The sequence below is a fragment of the Callorhinus ursinus genome, unplaced genomic scaffold (genome assembly GCF_003265705.2).
Source record: "Callorhinus ursinus isolate GAN/ISIS: 27379988/994484 unplaced genomic scaffold, GSC_fseal_2.0 scaffold2, whole genome shotgun sequence".
Lineage (NCBI taxonomy): Eukaryota > Metazoa > Chordata > Mammalia > Carnivora > Otariidae > Callorhinus > Callorhinus ursinus.
In genome coordinates, this window is record NW_027397064.1 from 69,907,059 (window position 1) to 69,925,341 (window position 18,283).

General features: G+C 44.8%; 1 protein-coding gene across 19 annotated transcripts in view; it reads right to left on the bottom strand.

The window, feature by feature from the left end:
* The window catches only part of TANC1 (tetratricopeptide repeat, ankyrin repeat and coiled-coil containing 1), a 230,094-nt gene that overhangs the window by 51,542 nt on the left and 160,269 nt on the right, over positions 1–18,283 (bottom strand). For 11 of the 19 annotated variants that reach the window (XM_073883696.1, XM_073883708.1, XM_073883721.1 and 8 more), the window contains 4 exons: positions 7,775–8,038; positions 2,457–2,579; positions 1,388–1,669; positions 487–644 (listed from right to left, as the gene is read on the bottom strand). In XM_073883696.1, the coding sequence (XP_073739797.1) occupies positions 487–644; positions 1,388–1,669; positions 2,457–2,579; positions 7,775–8,038 (827 nt within the window). Of the gene's footprint in view, positions 1–486; positions 645–1,387; positions 1,670–2,456; positions 2,580–7,774; positions 8,039–15,802; positions 15,921–16,824; positions 17,024–18,283 lie in introns of those variants that run through there. The other 8 variants (XM_073883706.1, XM_073883703.1, XM_073883759.1 and 5 more) reach the window with 5 other exon arrangements.

Genomic DNA, 18,283 nt, shown 5'->3' on the forward strand with positions numbered 1-18,283 from the left:
AGCACATGGAAAATTTCAGAAGGATCCTGATGGCTCTGAATCTACAAAGGGAAAGTTGGCCAAGTCTCTTTCACAACATCGCAAGAAACCTCTGATAGAAGGACACAGGGAACACTGGCGTGGTTGCCTGGGTCACGTTCAAGGCTCCCAGCCTCCCGCTCTGGCACCAAGTGAAGGCCAGCATGTGTTTTTAAGGGTGGATTTGTGGAGCCTGCGGTACAACCTGCTACTCTGGGGAATTCTTTCAACCCACTGTTGAAGATGAGTAAAAGTCCACTGCCAGTGTCTGGGGCCATTTATTTTCATTAATACCTTTTACTTGGAGTACTCTATTGCTATTTTATCAACAGCTACATTTTTGCATTATATGCAATGGTCTCTGTTTTAAGATCCCTCTTTAAACTCCTTTCTCAGAAGCCAAACTAACAAACATCTCTCTCCCCCACCTCCTCACTCCGGAAGGCTCCCCCTAGAACAGCAGATTACCTTAGAAGCAAGGTATTTCACTGCATCCTCTCTTGGTTTCTGGTTTTCAGGTGTATCAGATCCAGACCCAGAGGGTGTTTTAGCTGTGTTGGTAACACCTGCAGAAGAACTCGGTGAAAGCAATGGGGTGAAAGGAAGATCCTGGGAGGAATCTGAAGCTGCAGAGAAAGAGACCAATTTAATTATTACAACATCAGAATAGGGGTACGGTGAGATACTGAACATACTTCTTGATTAGACCCAGAGAGTGTTTTAATAGGTAATGAGTGAACACCATCCCAAATGCAAAGGTCCAAAGGAGAACACAAATGTCCCTCTCAGCCCTGCCTCCCATCCAGGTGCCCCCCCCCCAAAGGAGAACTGCTGTTTCTGGCTTTTTATTAAATTCCTTCTGCTTTTTAAAAAAAAAATAATAATAATCTTTCATGGCTCACTTGTTCCTGTGCATCATGTTAGAGACACTTTCTTTTAATGGGTTTATGAAACATAAAAATAAGACATGACTAGTCAAATATTTACTACTATATCCCATTTTAAATTAGTTTTTATACTCCTGGTAAATCCAGCAGAGAGGACAAAAGCTGTGGAGAACCGGGTACAAGAGAATTGTGCACAGACTCCACCTGGCTGCTTCTGCCAGCAGCCTAACCCCCTTGGTTTTGGGACCCAAACTCCCCAGGGCACCAGATCAGGCTTCACTGCCCATATAAAGAGGTAAACAGGCCCTCCGGCTGGGAGAAGACCAGGGAAGGCTGGCCTCACCCCAGGGGATGGCTCCCGGGCATCAGGAGAGATGGGAGCATTCAAAAAGCTGGAACAATGTGAGGAGAACTGAGAATGGATGTCCTCCATCTACCTTACATTCGATCATCAACTAGACCAGCATGAAACATGCACATACTTTTAGGTGGTGAACCGGGGCTGCTGGAAGCAATCTGCCTCATGCGGCTTCCATGGCAGCTAAGTGCCACCAACTTAGAAATGATTGCTGTCTTCCCAAAGCCCACGTTTCCAACAACCACGGCGCCTCTATTTTCTGTCAGTTCTGTGTTCCTCAAGTTTTCTTCTATCTGGTGAAAGAGCCAATCCCTTCCCACAAACACAGAGTCTGTCGTTATGCTTGGTACTTCAAACAACAGGGGTTTCAACAAAATGTCCTGGGGCTTGTAGGGAGCAAATCGTGCTTAGGGGGGAAAAAAAAGATAATTATTTTAGAAGAATGTCATAATTTTATACATTTAAAAACTCAATTTAGCATTGCTTGCATGTTATACTCAGTATTAGCCTTTAGTTTTATGCCACCAGCGATCTGTGTTTCCAATCTGGTTCTATTAATGCTTCTGTAATATCTCATTTATAATCCCCCCATTGGTTTTACAAAGGGTCCTATTAAAATGACCAGCTAGTTCTGTCATCACGACTCAGGACAGACATGCAGAGGATTAGAGAAAGTGATGCAGAGGGCCCCAAACCAGGTCTTATCGGTTTGTCTGAAACAGTATCTAAGCCAGGTTTCTTCCACTACTGTAGGAGTAAAAGGGAAAGGCGATTTCCTAGAGACAGCACCCCAGCTCTCATCTGGGCGTGGTGACGCATTGGCCCCTTCGGTGAGGCTGTGGACCACCCAACTGTGCATTATGGGAGGTGGCCAACGGCCCACGGACCTGAAACAAAGCCGATTCTTTGTTGGTGACAAGTGTTATCCAGTGAGTGTTCAATTACCCCTCACTTCAAAATATATTGCAGAATTATTTTTCAACTCCAGAAACGAGTTGATCACAGATTTTAAGGAAGAAGCCCCAAACCGTTAAGGATGGCCTCCTAGCACACGTTAATAGATAAACTTTTAGCATACACACACACATCATGCTTTTAAATGAGCTGGCTTAAACGCTGGGTATCACAGATCCTCAATGTTGACTGAATGCATTCATGATACCCACTATCCCAGCAGATGCAAAGATCAGTACCTTTAACTTCCTGTGCCCTACCTCCGGCTGTATTGTGCCACGGCAATCTAATTGACGTTCGAAGAGGGGCATTTCTCTGCCCGTCTAAATAACTCAGATCTTCCAATTTGGTTGAGCTTGTTGCTGTAATATTAAACTCAAGTTTAGTCTTTTCAAAGTTGATTTTAGTATCATACCCAAACTACTATAAATCATAAATCACTAAGCAATTTCGTTTAGGCTTTCACCTAAATGGACTTCAAGGTAATTTTGGTTTTGTTTGCCAACCCCAGCTTATTTTTTCCTGCAGTGCGGTTAACTTAAAAACGGTAAACACCAAGTGTTCCTCATTCTTAATGATGTGGTGGTAGGGTTACCAGAACTCTCCATTATTCCTGGAAAGAGACAGACTTCACCAAAAATGTTAAGAAGAAAGTTGACCAAGTGTCCCTCAACAAGGCTGCGGTACTCACTGCAAACACACAGCACAGTACTAGAGTCTTCTTTGCAGCTCCGGAGAGCCTTCCATGGTTCCTGGAATTCCAACCTTGTTGATTAAGTGAGCAGATTCTGCAGTACAATCCCACAGTGCTCAAACACTAAAAGTCAGCTCCTGACTGGAAAGTAGCCGTGCGGATTTCATTGGAAATAAACATATTCCTAAGCTTTAAATTTTTATGTATATATTATATACAATATTAAAGGTATGTATTTTTTTTTATTCTAAAAAGAAGGAATATTTACCTCTGATCAAATCAGTAAGACTCACAGTACATAGGGAACAGTTAAAATGCATTAAGGTCTATTCATGCATACATACCAGCTGGATTATAAAAACAACCAATACAAAATAATGTTGCTAATTCTTAGCAAATCTTAACAAATACATGATACATGTTTTTGCCCAAAAAGAAAAAAAAAAAAAAAGAACCTCCTCTTATTTGCATATACATCCTAGGCCACAGTGAGAGAATTCTCAATAAAATTAACCTAATTTGTTTGTGAGTTAAGTGGCCCAACATAAGGTACTGCTAATCCAAGACATACAATTCTCTTCCAGGATAATAAAATATAGGCATCATTTGAGGGTAAATGAGTGGGGAGCAGGAGTTGAATTCCAAGGTCTAAGGCTTCTAAGGACTGGTGAAATCATTAGTGGGACCAAGTTTCAAGGGAGAGAAGTTGGGCCATCTGTCTGCTGAAAACCTTCTGGCTCACAGCATCTAGCCACTGACCGGCACCATCTGCTCCATCTGGGTCCTATTTCCCCTCCTGAGGCTTTCACCCTTTCCTTCCTCACTGTTAGCAACCCCTCCCCCCATGACTCCTTCATTCAACAAGAACGTGGGTGGCTCCAGGGCTTGGCTCTGTGGTGGCACGTCCCCTCTTGCCACGTTCCCCAAAGGGCAATTCACCACACACCCAGTCCCAGGAGAGACATCTGACACCATGACTTCACAACAGCATACATTTGATGCTCCTCTATCCTTTTGGTGAGTATCCACAGTTTATTTACACACTGTGTACACACTTATGTCAATACCCAACACAAATCTCTCCCATTAGAAAGATTTCAGCTAATTCCTTATGTAGGACTTCCAAATGGACCTAATTTCTGGGAATCCAATGGCAGCCTCTAGCTTCTCTCTCTGGCTCCTTCCCAACTAGGGTGTGTGAAACTTCCCGGAGGGCCACCGGGACCAGACTCAGCACCCTGGCTCCCTACAATAACACCGCCCGGAACATGTATTTCTAGGCTCCTGCCTGGGACCTGGGACTCTGAGCCAGGCCTCTACAAGTGCCCCTCTCCTCAACACATCTCACCGTGAGCACACTCACATGCTGGAGGCTGAGGGGGAAGGAGCACCCAGAGCTGTAACCCGTAAGCCAAGTTCAGCTCAGAGCTGAACAGCCACAAACATCTGACCTGCTGCTTCAGCCCTAGGGAACTCAAAGACACTTGGAGCCTCCAAAGGGTTTCCTATTTCCCTTCTTCTCCTGACCCCTCAGAACATGACATTCAGTTTATAATTTTGTGACAATTGAAAGGATCGAGAACATGAGACCATATAAAGGGCATTCCAAAGAGAGGACTGCAAAAAAGCCCTAGCCTGACACAGATACAGGAGATGGTGAGGCGGCAGACACCTCTGTTTTCAGATTTCAAGTCACTGCAGCTCTGGCTCCCAAGTGTGCAACAAAGCGGCCTCCCCGACTCCGCAGCTCTGAGTCTCTGTCAAACATGATTAAGGTGCGGTGAAATGGAGTGGCTAGTGGGGCTGCAAGCCAGGAGCTGCCGGCTGCCTCTGCTTTCTAAGCTGCTGTCAAGGCCACTGAGGGAGACAACTCGGGACAGTGAAGCTTCAGCTGTCTGCTCGGCGCCCTGGTGCTCCTCACCTGGCAGAGCAGGCTGCTGGACCACATTCTGCCTTCTCACACAGGCGCACAGTAGATTCTCAGACGTCACTTGCACAACAAGACTCACTTCTGGTATTTAACAATAAATGTTTTCGAAATCCTCAGGACTCAGGGCCGAAAAATCAGAGGTAAAGCAATAATTTTATGCTGCAATAAACCTACTGTTAGTATCCCTACCGTTAAATTACACACTCATTGCATGTGCGCACGCGCGCACACACACACACACACACACACAGTACATCTAACATCTGAGTGAGAAAGACATTTTCAGATGCTACAGGAGAGGAGGGTTTTTTGGGGGGTGGGGTGGGGTGGAGGGAGAAGCAGAAGGAAACTTCCCTGAACTGAACAAAAAGAAACACCTGTTGAAACACCACGGACTAACATATTAAAGGTAAATACCATAAAGTCTAAGCAATTACCAGTTAGAATTTCAAGGAAATTGGCCGGTAGTTCGGTTTGTTTCTTGGAAAACTAAACACTGTGTCTGTGGTCCACTTAGAAAGCATTTTAAAAGAAAAAAGAAGTTAGCCCAAACCAGTAGAACCTAATCACCTAACTTCTAGATTATCTGAGATATCATTTTAAAGGCTTCTGGTTCTGTTTCCTAACAAAGGAATGAGGTGTCCGTGCCACACATTTGATGTGGTATAAAGTAATAACCTGACTGCAGCATTTGAAATTGATTCCACTCCAATAAATACCTTTACAAAGAAAATCTCTGTACAGTGACTCTCCAAATCTACCCAACTTATTTTTATAGTCTTTGACATAAGAATTTTACTGTACTAGACACAACAGTGAAGAGAGAACCGCAGTTCTTTGTAACAGGCTCATTGATAATAAAGGCGGCCACCTCAGGAACTTGCTCCCATACCCTCACCCCCCAGGGGAGGCCAGATCCCCTGGGGCAGCTGTGAACAGAGACCTGGCATCCCCTTTCCTTCACCTGCCAGTCCTTACTCTACCAAATTTAACCATTTGATGTTTCCCAAATGGCAATTTATTTGTGTTTATGTGGATCTTCACATGCAAATACTTCCTAGGGACTGCAATAAACAGTCCTGGACATATTATTTTCATCCTTCTAACACTGAGGGCTGCCTACTGCCCCGTCTGCAGCAGCTGGTCTTCTAATCACGAGACAAAGTGCTACACACAGTCTACACAACCTGAATCTTTCATTCTTCTCAATGATACATGGAAAAATCTTGCCATGACTTCTGAACTGAGGTTCAGCTTTAGGGGTAAGGAAGGTGGGGAGTGAAGACTCTCCCAGACTCCTAGCTTGTTAACAGATACCATGAGGTAAGGAACTTGCTTATTTCCAAAATAAGCTTTTAGTTGATAAAACTTGTAACACAGAAGAAATGAGCCCACCCATTCGGCCAGGCAGCCACTGCTCAAAGTTTTACCCAGAGGTAAAACCCTCCCATTCCACAGGAGGTCTAGCTCAAGTGCACACACAGACACTAATGAATGAGCACAGCAGAAATCCGAGAGCCCCGCTCTATAATCACTGCACTCTCCTGGAAAAGCTCAGCTCCTACCCACTGTCACTCCACATGGCAAGAGACCACATGAAAGAACATCAGGCAGAAAACATAACCCCAAATGGGGGGCTTTCAACACTATTAATGTATTAATGTGTTTACTAATTTTAAAATAGCTTGATTAAATTGAATACAAGTTTGCTATTTTGTTGAAGTCAATAAAACTATCAAGTTCTGGGATCGTACAAATGAACCGTTCATCCCAACTAGGTAGACGCGGTATAAAACGCCTCAGGTGCAACATACTACGCTGTCGGTAGCAGGGGAGTGGTGGGAGGGCATAAAAGCTTCTGGAAGAACCATCACTCAATATGCATAACGCTCCCCAGAACTTTTCTCTGGCAGACATGCCAAATCCCTCTTCTGGAACAAGGCCATTTACTTCCTTTGAAAGTGAATTAGAGCTGCCTCTCAGAACTTTTCCATTAGAGCCATTTATGTATCAGCTGCTTCGGAGTTCCATTGGAAAAAAATAAAAATGCCTCACAACAACCAGACTGGCCTGCCACATCCCCAAGGAGCAGTATAAAAAAATTCTTTGATGTAGGGAGAGAGAACCTAGGTCTCTGTGTTAGTAGAGGAGAAGTTTTAAGTACTACGTTGGTGACAAAGAAGGACTGAAACAAGGTCGTCTCTAAATTCAACCCAAGAGCACAGAGTTTAGAAACTCGGGACTGTGAAAGCAGGCAGGACAGCTCAGAACCAGAGTTCTTTTCCTCCCTCACCCCACTGCTCTCCTTGCTTGACGACCACCCATTATTAACTACCAACAGTCACCCTTTCTGTTCATCTTGCTCCGGCTGCCCCATCCTGCTGAGGAGCATCTGCCTTGCCTGCCTGCATTCCCTTGATTGAGAAGGCTCACTTCCACTACGTATGTTTTAAGCTGTGAGCTCCCTTGTAACTGAATGATACAGAAAGGGGGCCTCCCATCCCTATGATGGGCCTCAATTATAAAAAATAAGTTTGAAAGTTGGATCAGAAATTCTTGGAGCTGATATTAACAAACTCATTCTAAACAAGGATTCCTATTTACCAAGACATAATAAAAAGTTACGACTTTACTCAGGCTTAAAATATCAAAAACAAGAACAAAGTTTTTGGCACCTTCTTCCTTCATACACAAAAGAGCCACAGTCTAAATATTAGTTTTCCAGAATTCCAGAGTGGAAGGATCACTTAAAGACCAGTAAGGACAGCCTTATCATGTTTACAGATGGGTAAACTGAGGCCTAGACAGGTAAGCACCCGATCCACGATCACAAAGCTGGCTTGTGTCTGGATCAGATTCCCAAGTGGATAGAGTGAACATGGGGTACCTCAGAGCCAGTGAGACAACCCTTCTGGAGAGAGGCATGGCCTTACCTGCAACTGAGTTGGGCCGTGGCATTACTAGCGAGTTGGAGCTCTGAGAATAAGGGACCGGACCATCTCCAACTGAGGCTTCAGTTTTGGGCAGTATGCTCTCCGCTGACCCAGGGGGCTCCTCTTCTGCCACTGGGGAGCAATTATCTGCCCTGCGATCATGAAGGACTCCTTTCTGTACCCCTAACCTTAGGCTTCCGTCCTTATTCCATTCCAAACTGGAGCCACTCCGGTCATCATTTTCGGATGAACTTGTAATTGTGGCTGAAATGAGAGACCAAAATACTTTGAAGGAGGCCAGGCATAGCTGGGGCTGGTCAGAGTTAACACAAGCACACTGCCCTCCCCATTATCAATGGAAACTTTTCCGGTCCATGCAGATTTTTATCGAAGTATGTTTCATACAATGTATTTTGGTAAATTAGAGGAATGCTGCTTATCAAGGAAAATAAACTAAGCCATTCTACAGGGGAGGGGGAAAAAAGCTGGTAAGATAATGAAAAAGCTGTCTAAAAGTATCTGAGAGTTAACAGTAAATCCATGTAATTTAGAGATGATGTATCTTCTCTTTATAACAAAGATAAATTGCTCACAGAAGAATTCATATCTCATTAAATTCCTTTGAGCCTATAAATATCTTTTCCCAAATTAATATTTGTATAAGGGGGGAGGGGGACGAGGCAATACAATCGTTAATGCAGAAAAGATGGAGGAGAAAATCTATGACAACAAAAACACAATTACAAAGTCAAGCAGAGAATTCGATCCTTAGAATTAAACTTTATAAGAGCTGTTCAAGATGAACTGGACAGAGTGACTTTATTCCTTTAGCAGCATGGAGTAGAAGACCTCCCAGCACACAGAAAACAAGCATGGGAAGGGATGCTGGACTGCAGAATTATAATTTAGCCTCTAAGAAAGAAAACCAGCATGGAAAACCATCTTGGCAAAAGAGGAGGAATATGATGCAAGAAAACAGCAATATTCGCCCTACGTGGCTTCTACAAACAGCCACTTCCAATTTAAACACCCAAGCCCCTTGCAAGCCCAGGTTACCATGGACCCAACACTGGCTTGTGTCCTTGAGAACAAGGGCCATGTCTTCTGATCCCTCTGTGTTCCCTGTTGGGATCCCCACAGCCCAGGCCCTTAATGGAGACAGCCAATGGGATGTGGCAGATCAGAGTGCGTGGAGAACTCGGCCACCTGGATTAAGCTACTTCATCAACATAACCTGATGATACACACTAGCAGCAGGCCGGTGAATTAGCACCAACAGCCTGTTATCCAGGATCAAAGGGTCTGAGTTTTGTTTTGTTTATTTTTACGATGCTCTTTAAAGGTTTAGAAGTGCGGACAAAACAATTTCCTCGCTGTGACCACAGGATATATTCTGTCACAATTCTAGAATGGTCTTTACCCCTGCTGCTCCGGTCTGGACTCATTATCCACTGCTTGTCTCCCTATTCAAAAATCCTTCCTGTGTGCTGAAGCCTCAGACCACCTACCTCCATTGGGTATCTCCCTCTTCTGAGCAGCACAGCACCTGGCACATCCTAAGTCCTCAATAAATGATTGCTTATTCGTTGAATAAGCAAATGAACACACTTCTCTTCCAATGGTGGTCAGAGACACTACACTTAATCTCATTGTTATTGATTCAGGATTTGATATTCTGTCTTCCACCACAATCTAAGGGGATTTGGGATGGGCCCATCACTGGGCGTCTGCCATTACTCCCGGCATTTCCAAGCATTCTGTCAACAGTATTAAAACTAATTTTCTCCATCTATTTGGAATCAATCACAGTCATGTGTGTGTTTTTTTTTAAGTGGACCACTCATATGAGCCTAAGTATGGCACGTAGGACTCTTTCCACCCTGAAAACGCTGGTGGTGGTGGTAACAGTGCCAGTAACATTTACTTAAGGTTATTATACGTCAGGGACTGTGCTAATGCTTCATAGGCATAGTCTAATTCATTAATGAGATCACTGCTTATTAATAATGATTAATGGTAACCTTGTTAATAAGTTGTGATTGTGAATTGTTACAAGCCTTCCTTTGTAAGTCCAGTGTTGGGGACTCAGACATACTTAGGTTCCCAAGCTACCCCAACATCTGAGTTACAGGAAATGTGTCAGAGTGATTTGTTTGGTTTTCCTCTGTGGTAGTTTTATTTGGGGGCACATACTCTTAAGGGAAAAAACACACAGAAAATCAAAGTGATGTCTGTCTGCATTTGCTTTCCCTCAGTGCCCTGCACTGCAGAGTGACACCCCCAACACCCTGAGTCCTAGGTCCGGCCTCAGGCAGTGGGAACAGGAACGGCCTGGTCAGGGGTCCCAGACCACAGGGACAGGCTGAAGGTCCTGCTCTCACCGTACAGCCACACGTGCCCAGGTCCTGAGGAGGAAAGTTGGGGGGGGGGAGGGAAGTCTGAGACGGGGTTGCATTTCAAAAGGAGGAGAAGTTTATAATGTGCTTCTGAACAGGAGACTCTCGCACGTGCCCTCGTGATGTTCAGCGAAGACACACGGTGCACTGTGCAGGTAGGTGAGCAGCTCTGAAGCCACAGGCCCTCCCCCTGAGGCTGCCCCACTTCACAAGGTTCTCTCCCTGCCATCCGGTGCCAGAGGCAGCCCACACGGCTGGAAGCCCCAAAGCGCTGTCTTCGTTCAGCACAAATAAGCCCTGATGCAGATTCAAGGGGACAGGTGAAGGCCCAACACGTTTCCCCATACAACCCAAGAAACACACTGAATAGGGCAGCTCCACAGTCACCAAGGAAGAGAAGCTGGTTCCTAAAACAAGGACAGGCTACTCAAAAATACCGATTTTTCTTCCAGGCTACCAAATTCAAACTCCTAACCAAGTTAACCAGTCACCTTCAAGTTAACAGACACATACACAACTACAGCAACATCTTCACAATGATGACTTAAAAAAAAAAAAAAAAAACCCTCCAAAATCTATGTGACATTTGACATTTTCTGGAGACTCGGATACTCTTTCAAGTTCCCTAACAACTCAAACATTCTAGCATTTCCTTCCATCAACCAGTACAGATGCCAGCTTTTGTCAACGAAGACTTGCCACCATCATTCAGACGGGGGCTCTACCCCTCTTCCAACATACAGTAATTGTGTTAAATGGGCAATTTATCAGGCCTCAAGTTTTATCGAGCCATGAGTTTAGGCTTCACTTCTCACAACTTAGTATTACTTTAGGTTTGTTTGGTCCTGCTCACTGATTGACACGTGCTACTTCTAACTTTCTGTATCATTTGAAAACTCCTTTTAACCAGGGACAGCACACATTCTCTTCCTCTGTAGTAAATGGCACATTTAACTAGACCTACTGGTGCATAGGGTTACACTACTTCCAAAGCATGTCCAACACATAATAGGACATACATGATCACCACAACCCTGGAGAAGAGGTAGACAGGCTGAGAACCATCAACCCACTTTACAGATACGGAACAGACTTGGGAGAAACTAATCTCTCTTGCTCTATATCTTGCTTTCCCTCCCTCCCTCTCTCTCTCTCTCTCTCTCTCTCTCTCTCTCTCTCTCTCTCACACACACACACACACACACACACACACACACACACACACACACACACGGTTAGTGGTAGGTCTAATACCAGCCCTTTTGCCTGCCCACGCACTATATTAAAACTCCCTTTGCCTTGGATAACTCTCAACAAGCCAGAGTTCTCTAAGTGTCTGTGACTAAAAAGTATTTTGCAGTTCATGAAGTCTCACTTGTTAAAAACAGTAGTCCTCAGGCAGGGGCTAGTGGAGAAAAGCCAGTCATGGGTGCACAGTAGCCGGGACAAGTTACCGGTTGACTAGGAGGTGGGAGAGACAGATAGACCTACTCAGTCATTTAATGTTTTGCTATATAAAGTACTGCAATAAAACAGCATTCCTTCTCCTTCCCAGCTTTGCTACACCCCATTCTTTGTCCACTGAAGGTTCTTTCATATGTTGAATGTACACTTGAAATAGAATTTTAAAAAATCAGTGTAAGTTCAGGGCCCAATAAGTAGTTTGGTAGGATCTAAATCAGGTTATAGGTTTAAAGGAACATTAAGAAGAAAATTACAATGAGTACAGTGTTAGTCCAGAATTGTTTAGGGACTAAGGGCCTCTGACATCAAATGGATACCACACAGGTAGAATAGAATTCATCTGTCTTTGAGATGGAGAAAAGTCATGAGGTAAAAAGTGCACAGGGCCTGGGTTCAAACTTTGGCTTCTCCCCCTCTGAGGACCTACAAAGGTAAGTCTCTCCAGGCCAAATACTGGGAAGGGCACGTTTTTGTCTCTACATTACAAACATCAACTTATGTGTTTCATTTTTTTTTTTCTTTTTAAATGAGAGAGAGAGAGCGAAAGAGCACAAGCTTGGGGGGGAGGGGGCGCAGAGAGGCAGAGGGAGCAGCAGACTCCCTGCTGAGCAAGGAGCCCGATGAGGGGCTCCATCCCAGGACCCTGAGATCATGACCTGAGCCGAAGGCAGACGTGTAACTGACTGAGCCACCCAGGTGCCCCTGAGTTTCTCTTTATACTGGCTACTAGGAATTGTCAAACTTCCTACCCACTGAGAAGCAAAATGAAAACATCTAACAAAACTCACTCCCGACTTCATCTTTTCTCTTGTATTTTTTTTTATTGAAGTTTAAACGAATGTTGTATTAGTTTGAAGCATACAACATAGCGATTCAACAACTCGACACATTATGCTGTGCTCACCGCAAGTGTAGCTACCCTCCATCTGCATACAATACTACAAGCCCACTGACTGTATTCCCGATGCTGTGCCTTCCATCTCCATGATTTACTCAGTCCTCACCTGGAAGCCTGGGCCTCCCTCTCCCCATCCCCCCACTTCCCTCCCCTCGTTCACTTGCTCTACTCCCTCTTCTCAAGTCACACCTTCGTGGGGAGAAAAAAATCTTATTTTGCTAAATGTCTATTTGTAAGTATTTCAAATCCACTGGGGAGGGATTAAGTATAAAGTAGCCGCAGGAAATCACAGCAGTGGCTACCATAAATATATTAGTGCTTACTACGTACGGGCTCCGTTCTAAGCCCTTGTCATCTCTCAGCTCACTGAATGCTCCGACCAGCCCCACGGGTGGGAAGCTCCGTAAGGCCTGAAGCCTTGCCGTGGTGCTCTGCACTGTTCTGATCACACCATACTATCAGAAGAATCTGAGCATGCACCCCAAATACATGCATTTACAAGTCATGTACCTGCAGTACCCTAATTTATAATACACAAGAAAAAAAACTTCTGAAGAGACTTTTCTAAAAAACCCAGAAATTGACTTTTTTTTTTCCCCAAGCACTCCACAGATGACTGGTCTTCATTCTCCCTTTTCAAAGCCAGGGCTCTATGAAGAGAGTCTTTTGTCCTTCCCTGGGTTGTGGAGAAAATCAGACACAAAGGCAGGTATGTAAAGTGCCTAGTATCTCATGAGTACCCAAGAATGTCTTCCTCCCCCACACAGTGAAAATAAAGTAGCACTGAAAACACAAACATTTTTTAACTTCTATATTCAGTTTAATGGTTGACACAGAGTTTTAAAAGTTAAAACGCTGGAAAGATCAAATAAGAAAAGGACATAATGGTTGCTTAGAAAAGTGGCAGAAGGGGATGAAAAAAGAAAAGCCAGCTTCTGCGGACACCGCCTTTGACCCGACAGAATAAAGATCACTAACACCTGTGAAAGGAGAAACCAGAGTCTAAATGAGACTGGGTAAAGAGCAGAGAGAAAGTGCGGGAAGCACCGTGCCCATTACCCTGGCCATCCTGGCCTGCCAGGATTCGCTTCTTCCCTTGTTCGCCCCCAACATCTTACACACGGTTGCGGCTGCCACGACATATTTGGGATTTCCCCAAGTGACGAAGGGAAGGATTACAGAGATGAAACCAGCCTGCCTGAAACCTTCAGACAGAAAGGCCAGACTAGGCTTCTCCCTCCGCGCCCCCTGCAAGCTAACCAACCACACAGGGAACAGAGGCGGCTGACCTGGAGGGACTGCTTTTACCTCCCCAAGCCCAGCAAGGAGAGGACTCCAGGAAGGTGGCCTGAGTTACCTCTGGCTCCAGGGGACTTTCTGACTTTCTGGCTTCTTCTTCCACAGCTGCTGGGAGACCAAAGCAGGCCTGTGTCAAGCACCACAGAGCCCGGCTCTCCTTCTGGCCTTGCCCAGGGGCGCCATGCTCAGGCTCGTGGCAGACAGGTCTCCGTAGCACATCTCCGCCTCAGTGCTCCTGGCATTGCGCAAGATACGCAACAAGCAGCAAGGCCAGGGACCCAAGCCATGGTGCATAGCAGCACCTGCCAGTCCCCTGGACTGTGGAAACCCCTCAAGGGTCAGCAGGGACAGGGAACTGGAGGAGGGGAAGAGGCCACACTGCCCACACAGTCTGACACAGCAGGTAGGAGCCTCCACAGAAAAGCCCGTGGATTTGTACAACGTGAAGTTTCCTAGCTTCGCCTAACCTGTATACTGAAGGCATGGACACCGGAGCTTCAGACGTAGTCCAATGACTCTGCAGAGTCGTGGACTCTTCCAGAAAAGAGCACAAGGCACTATCAGCGGTTGGTATTATTATGCACCTATAGCATGCATCTTCCATCAAGAGGTGTCGATCATGGCCATGTTTTAAACCCTTCTCAGTAACTGACAACTTGCCCAGGTCTCCAAGGGCAGACGACCACTCTTTGGTTCCACAGGTGGACAAGTTTTGAAACATACTGTACCTGAGCTTTACTGTACCAGTACTGAACAAACTTGCTCCTGGTACACAGTAGGTACCAATAAATGCTTGCTACACCCACAGAACAGCCGCCTGAAGAATCCAACCACAGCGTGAGTGAATACAAGTACAGCCGGCATTCAGCAGGCCAAATCATCGCTACGGATTTCTTTCCCACAGTAAGTATATTACCGAATTATATATGTAAAGGCAAATTTTCCTCCTTCACCCAAGAGATAAAAAATAAAAAAAAAAGCTTCTATAATTAAGGATGATTTTTTAAATTGCAGGCAATGTAGCAAAATGAATATTAACACAGATCTGAAACACTCTAAACAGTTATTACCAAATCAATTTCAAAGCATTTCAGTTTAGCAGCAAGCAGGGCAATACAGGTGGCAACAAACTTGGATTAGCATAAAATCAAAAGGGCAGGATTTACAACAAGTTAAAAATGAAAATAAAATACAATTAATTCCTCTTTGTAGGCCTCTCTCCACATCTGATCAACTCCCTTGGGACACGAAGTCCAGGAAATAAAAGGAACCAAAGGTCTCTAGCTACCTCTGAAATCATTTTCATTTTACAAGCCTAGGAGAGAGTCAAGTCGAGGCTCAGGAAGATAAAAGTCAGCCCACAATAAACTTTTGTTTTAATATCCTAAGCAACCGGCCAGAAAAACAAACATTATCAAACTCTAGTAAGCACTAGCAGGACCCTAATCCAGTACCCAGTATTTCCTGCAAGCCACTTTTGCAGGAGAAATGTTTCTGTGAAGGTATTCCCTTGCCTAAGTTTACACCTGCCTTCCACCTTCAAAGGGAGAAAGAGCAAACGCAAACCACACCCTACCTCCCCACCAGAGAAAGGGGAAAGGCAGCAGAAAGAGCCTAAATTCTTTACCCTTTTCATATTCTGAGCACTTAATCTCCTGAGAGCTATCTGGCCTGGTGGAATATGGTGGCTCAGGCGCTGGGAAGCTGGGCAGGTGAACAACACACCTGCTGTGTATAGGAGACAGGCCCAGTGGGGGAGATGTGGACACCATCCACTTGGAACACCCCTCCTCCTTCGTGGGGCTGGCCTAACACCAACTCTCAAAAAGAAACAGATCTGGGATACTACAAAAGTAATTTGGAGATTATAAATGCCAGCAGGTACAAGCAGCTAGTAGAGAAGGGCCTGGAAGGGACAGGTGACTAACTTTTAACGGTCTCTTACTCAGCCAGAATTTTTCTAATTGTTACCTGTAAGTCCTTCTCCTGGGCACATTTATTATTAATACATAGGAAGGATTTTTTTTTTAAATCTTGATAGGAAGACCAGGTTTTGTTTCTCCTCATCCAATATCCATTCCCTTTCTTCCTAAATAGAAGAAAGTGTGCATTTTTTTAAACGCACACACACAATATTGATCATGATATGGACACAGACAAAAACTACACAGTATGTTTAAATCAAAAAGTGCTTGTTAAAACCCATTGCTTTCAGTGATGCTTTTTAAAAAACCAGACTGGGGGCGGCACCTAGGTGGCTCAGCTGGTTAAGCAGCCAACTCTTGGTTTCAGCTCATGATATTGGGGTCCTGGGATCCAGCCTGACATCAGGCTCCACGCTCAGCAGGGAGGCTGCTTGAGGATTCTCTCTCCCCTTCTCCCTCTGCCCCTCCCACCACTCGCATACTCTCTGTCTCGAAAATAAATAAATCTTTTTAAAATAAATAAATAACCAAATGGGCTTTCATACACATTCTAGTGAGTACACCTAGTTTTTTTTTCTAAGCTGAGATTAATACACTTTACAATTTCCATTTGTTAACAGTTGGAAGCAAGTTTATTCAAAGGAGTGTCACTAAGAAAAAAATGTATTCTCAGGCATGGAGGAAACACCGATTAAAGCTACTTCTTTGCAAAGTTTTCCTTTTAGAGCAAGTTATTAAGAAGCTACTTTATGCTGATTGGGGATAGTTTCACATTTAGAAGGTCTTCACACTGCAAATTTTAAAAATCAGATATTAATTTCTAGGTAATGCCAACAATTTTAATCTGTCAAGAGTAGGAAATTTTACTTTCAAAATATATATATTTGTAGGGAATTGAGTTACGCCCAACCAGCTGAGACAGTATTTGTACATGACAGAATTATTATACTCCTAAAGAACATTTCAGGAACTGGCAACTCCTCAAATAGGATGAAGTGGGACTCCCCTCTGTATAACACAGTAAAGTTGGAACAGAGGGCATGGAGGTTCTGCAAAGCCCTGACTGACCTCTACAGAGAGACTGGAAGGGGTCCAATAAATTCTTCAAATGGTCATGATTCTGTCCTTTCTCCCACTAAGCCAGCCATTCCTCAAAGGAAAATCCTCTTCACCTGCAATGCATCAAAACCAGCAGGGACACAACACAGGAAGGGTAGTCCGTGGCAGCCCCAAGAAGGCCGTGTGACCCTGTGGGAATGCGACCTTCCCTACATGGCATCTGTTGGGCAAAAATATGTAGATTAAATATAATCACCCTGATGGTAATCAGCTTACATATTAAGAAGAGGGCTCAGAATTTCTAAGGATGGGTTAACACTATTTGAAATTTCCCCCAGGTGCCCTAAATAAACAGTACTAAAACTGTACACGCAGCTCTGAGCCCCATGTGGGCGCCTGCAGCCCCCCGAAAGCTCGTCACGCCATACCAACTGTGTGCATTTGTCACCAGCCCGCCCCTGACACCTTTGCCACTCCAACCCAAGCTCTAGGGGTGGACATATCTGAAACAACTCGAAATGGAAAATTCAATGGAAACTTCTTCCCCCTCTCCCCAGAGACTGTGGAATTTAGCAAATGGATCCTAACCGGCCTATACCAAGCAGCTGCCAGGCCTTCCAAAGCAGGAAGCCAAGGTATCTTCACCTTTATCTTTGCCCACTAAGATCACTGTGTTCTTGAATATTTTATTCTGTTAAATATTTAAGATGCCTAAAGGCTGCCGTTCCCAGGCTACACCTTATAAAAACAGTCATGTTCCTCAGGCGGAGAAAGCACACACCCTACCCCCAGCAATCACAGAACCACAACTGAGTCAAGATCCCTGCTCCGTGAGGAGGCTGTGAAACTGCGGACCCTGCACTGATTGAGGAGGAAGCGCTCTCCCTCCCCAGCCCCCCCAACTCCTGCCTCTTCAAAGAGCTGTGGCTACTAACTGCCCAGAGAGGAAATACCTGCCTTTTCTCCTTCCCCTCCCTACCACAGCCCCCATGTGTCCCTTGGGCACAGGTTCTAGTTCTGCACGTCATGGAAGGAGAGCGAACAGAGGAACACTGTCACCAGCACAGAGCTCGCCTCTCAGCCACCTACAGTCCTCACTCCCTGCAGGAGACCAGCGAAGGCGGTGAGAAGCACCACCTCCTTCATTTCCTCACGACTCCCACTTCATCTCAACTGTCACCGTTTTTATGTGAAGCTGAGCTAAGGGAACTTGTCTGACTGTAGCCAAGGAATGAAGGACAGCCTCAATGACATGAAACGTGTCATTTAACTCGAACAAGACACAGCTTACAATACAGGTGACATTAACAGACATGACAATGCCAACTTGGAACGGGAATCTTGCATAGCTTCTTTAGAAACCAACTAAACATTCTGTCCTTCGATACGACGTGACAGCGGCAACAATTCTTTTTTCCTTAATTTTTCATTCCCAACACCATGCCAGGAGCCCAGCAGATAGCCAGAA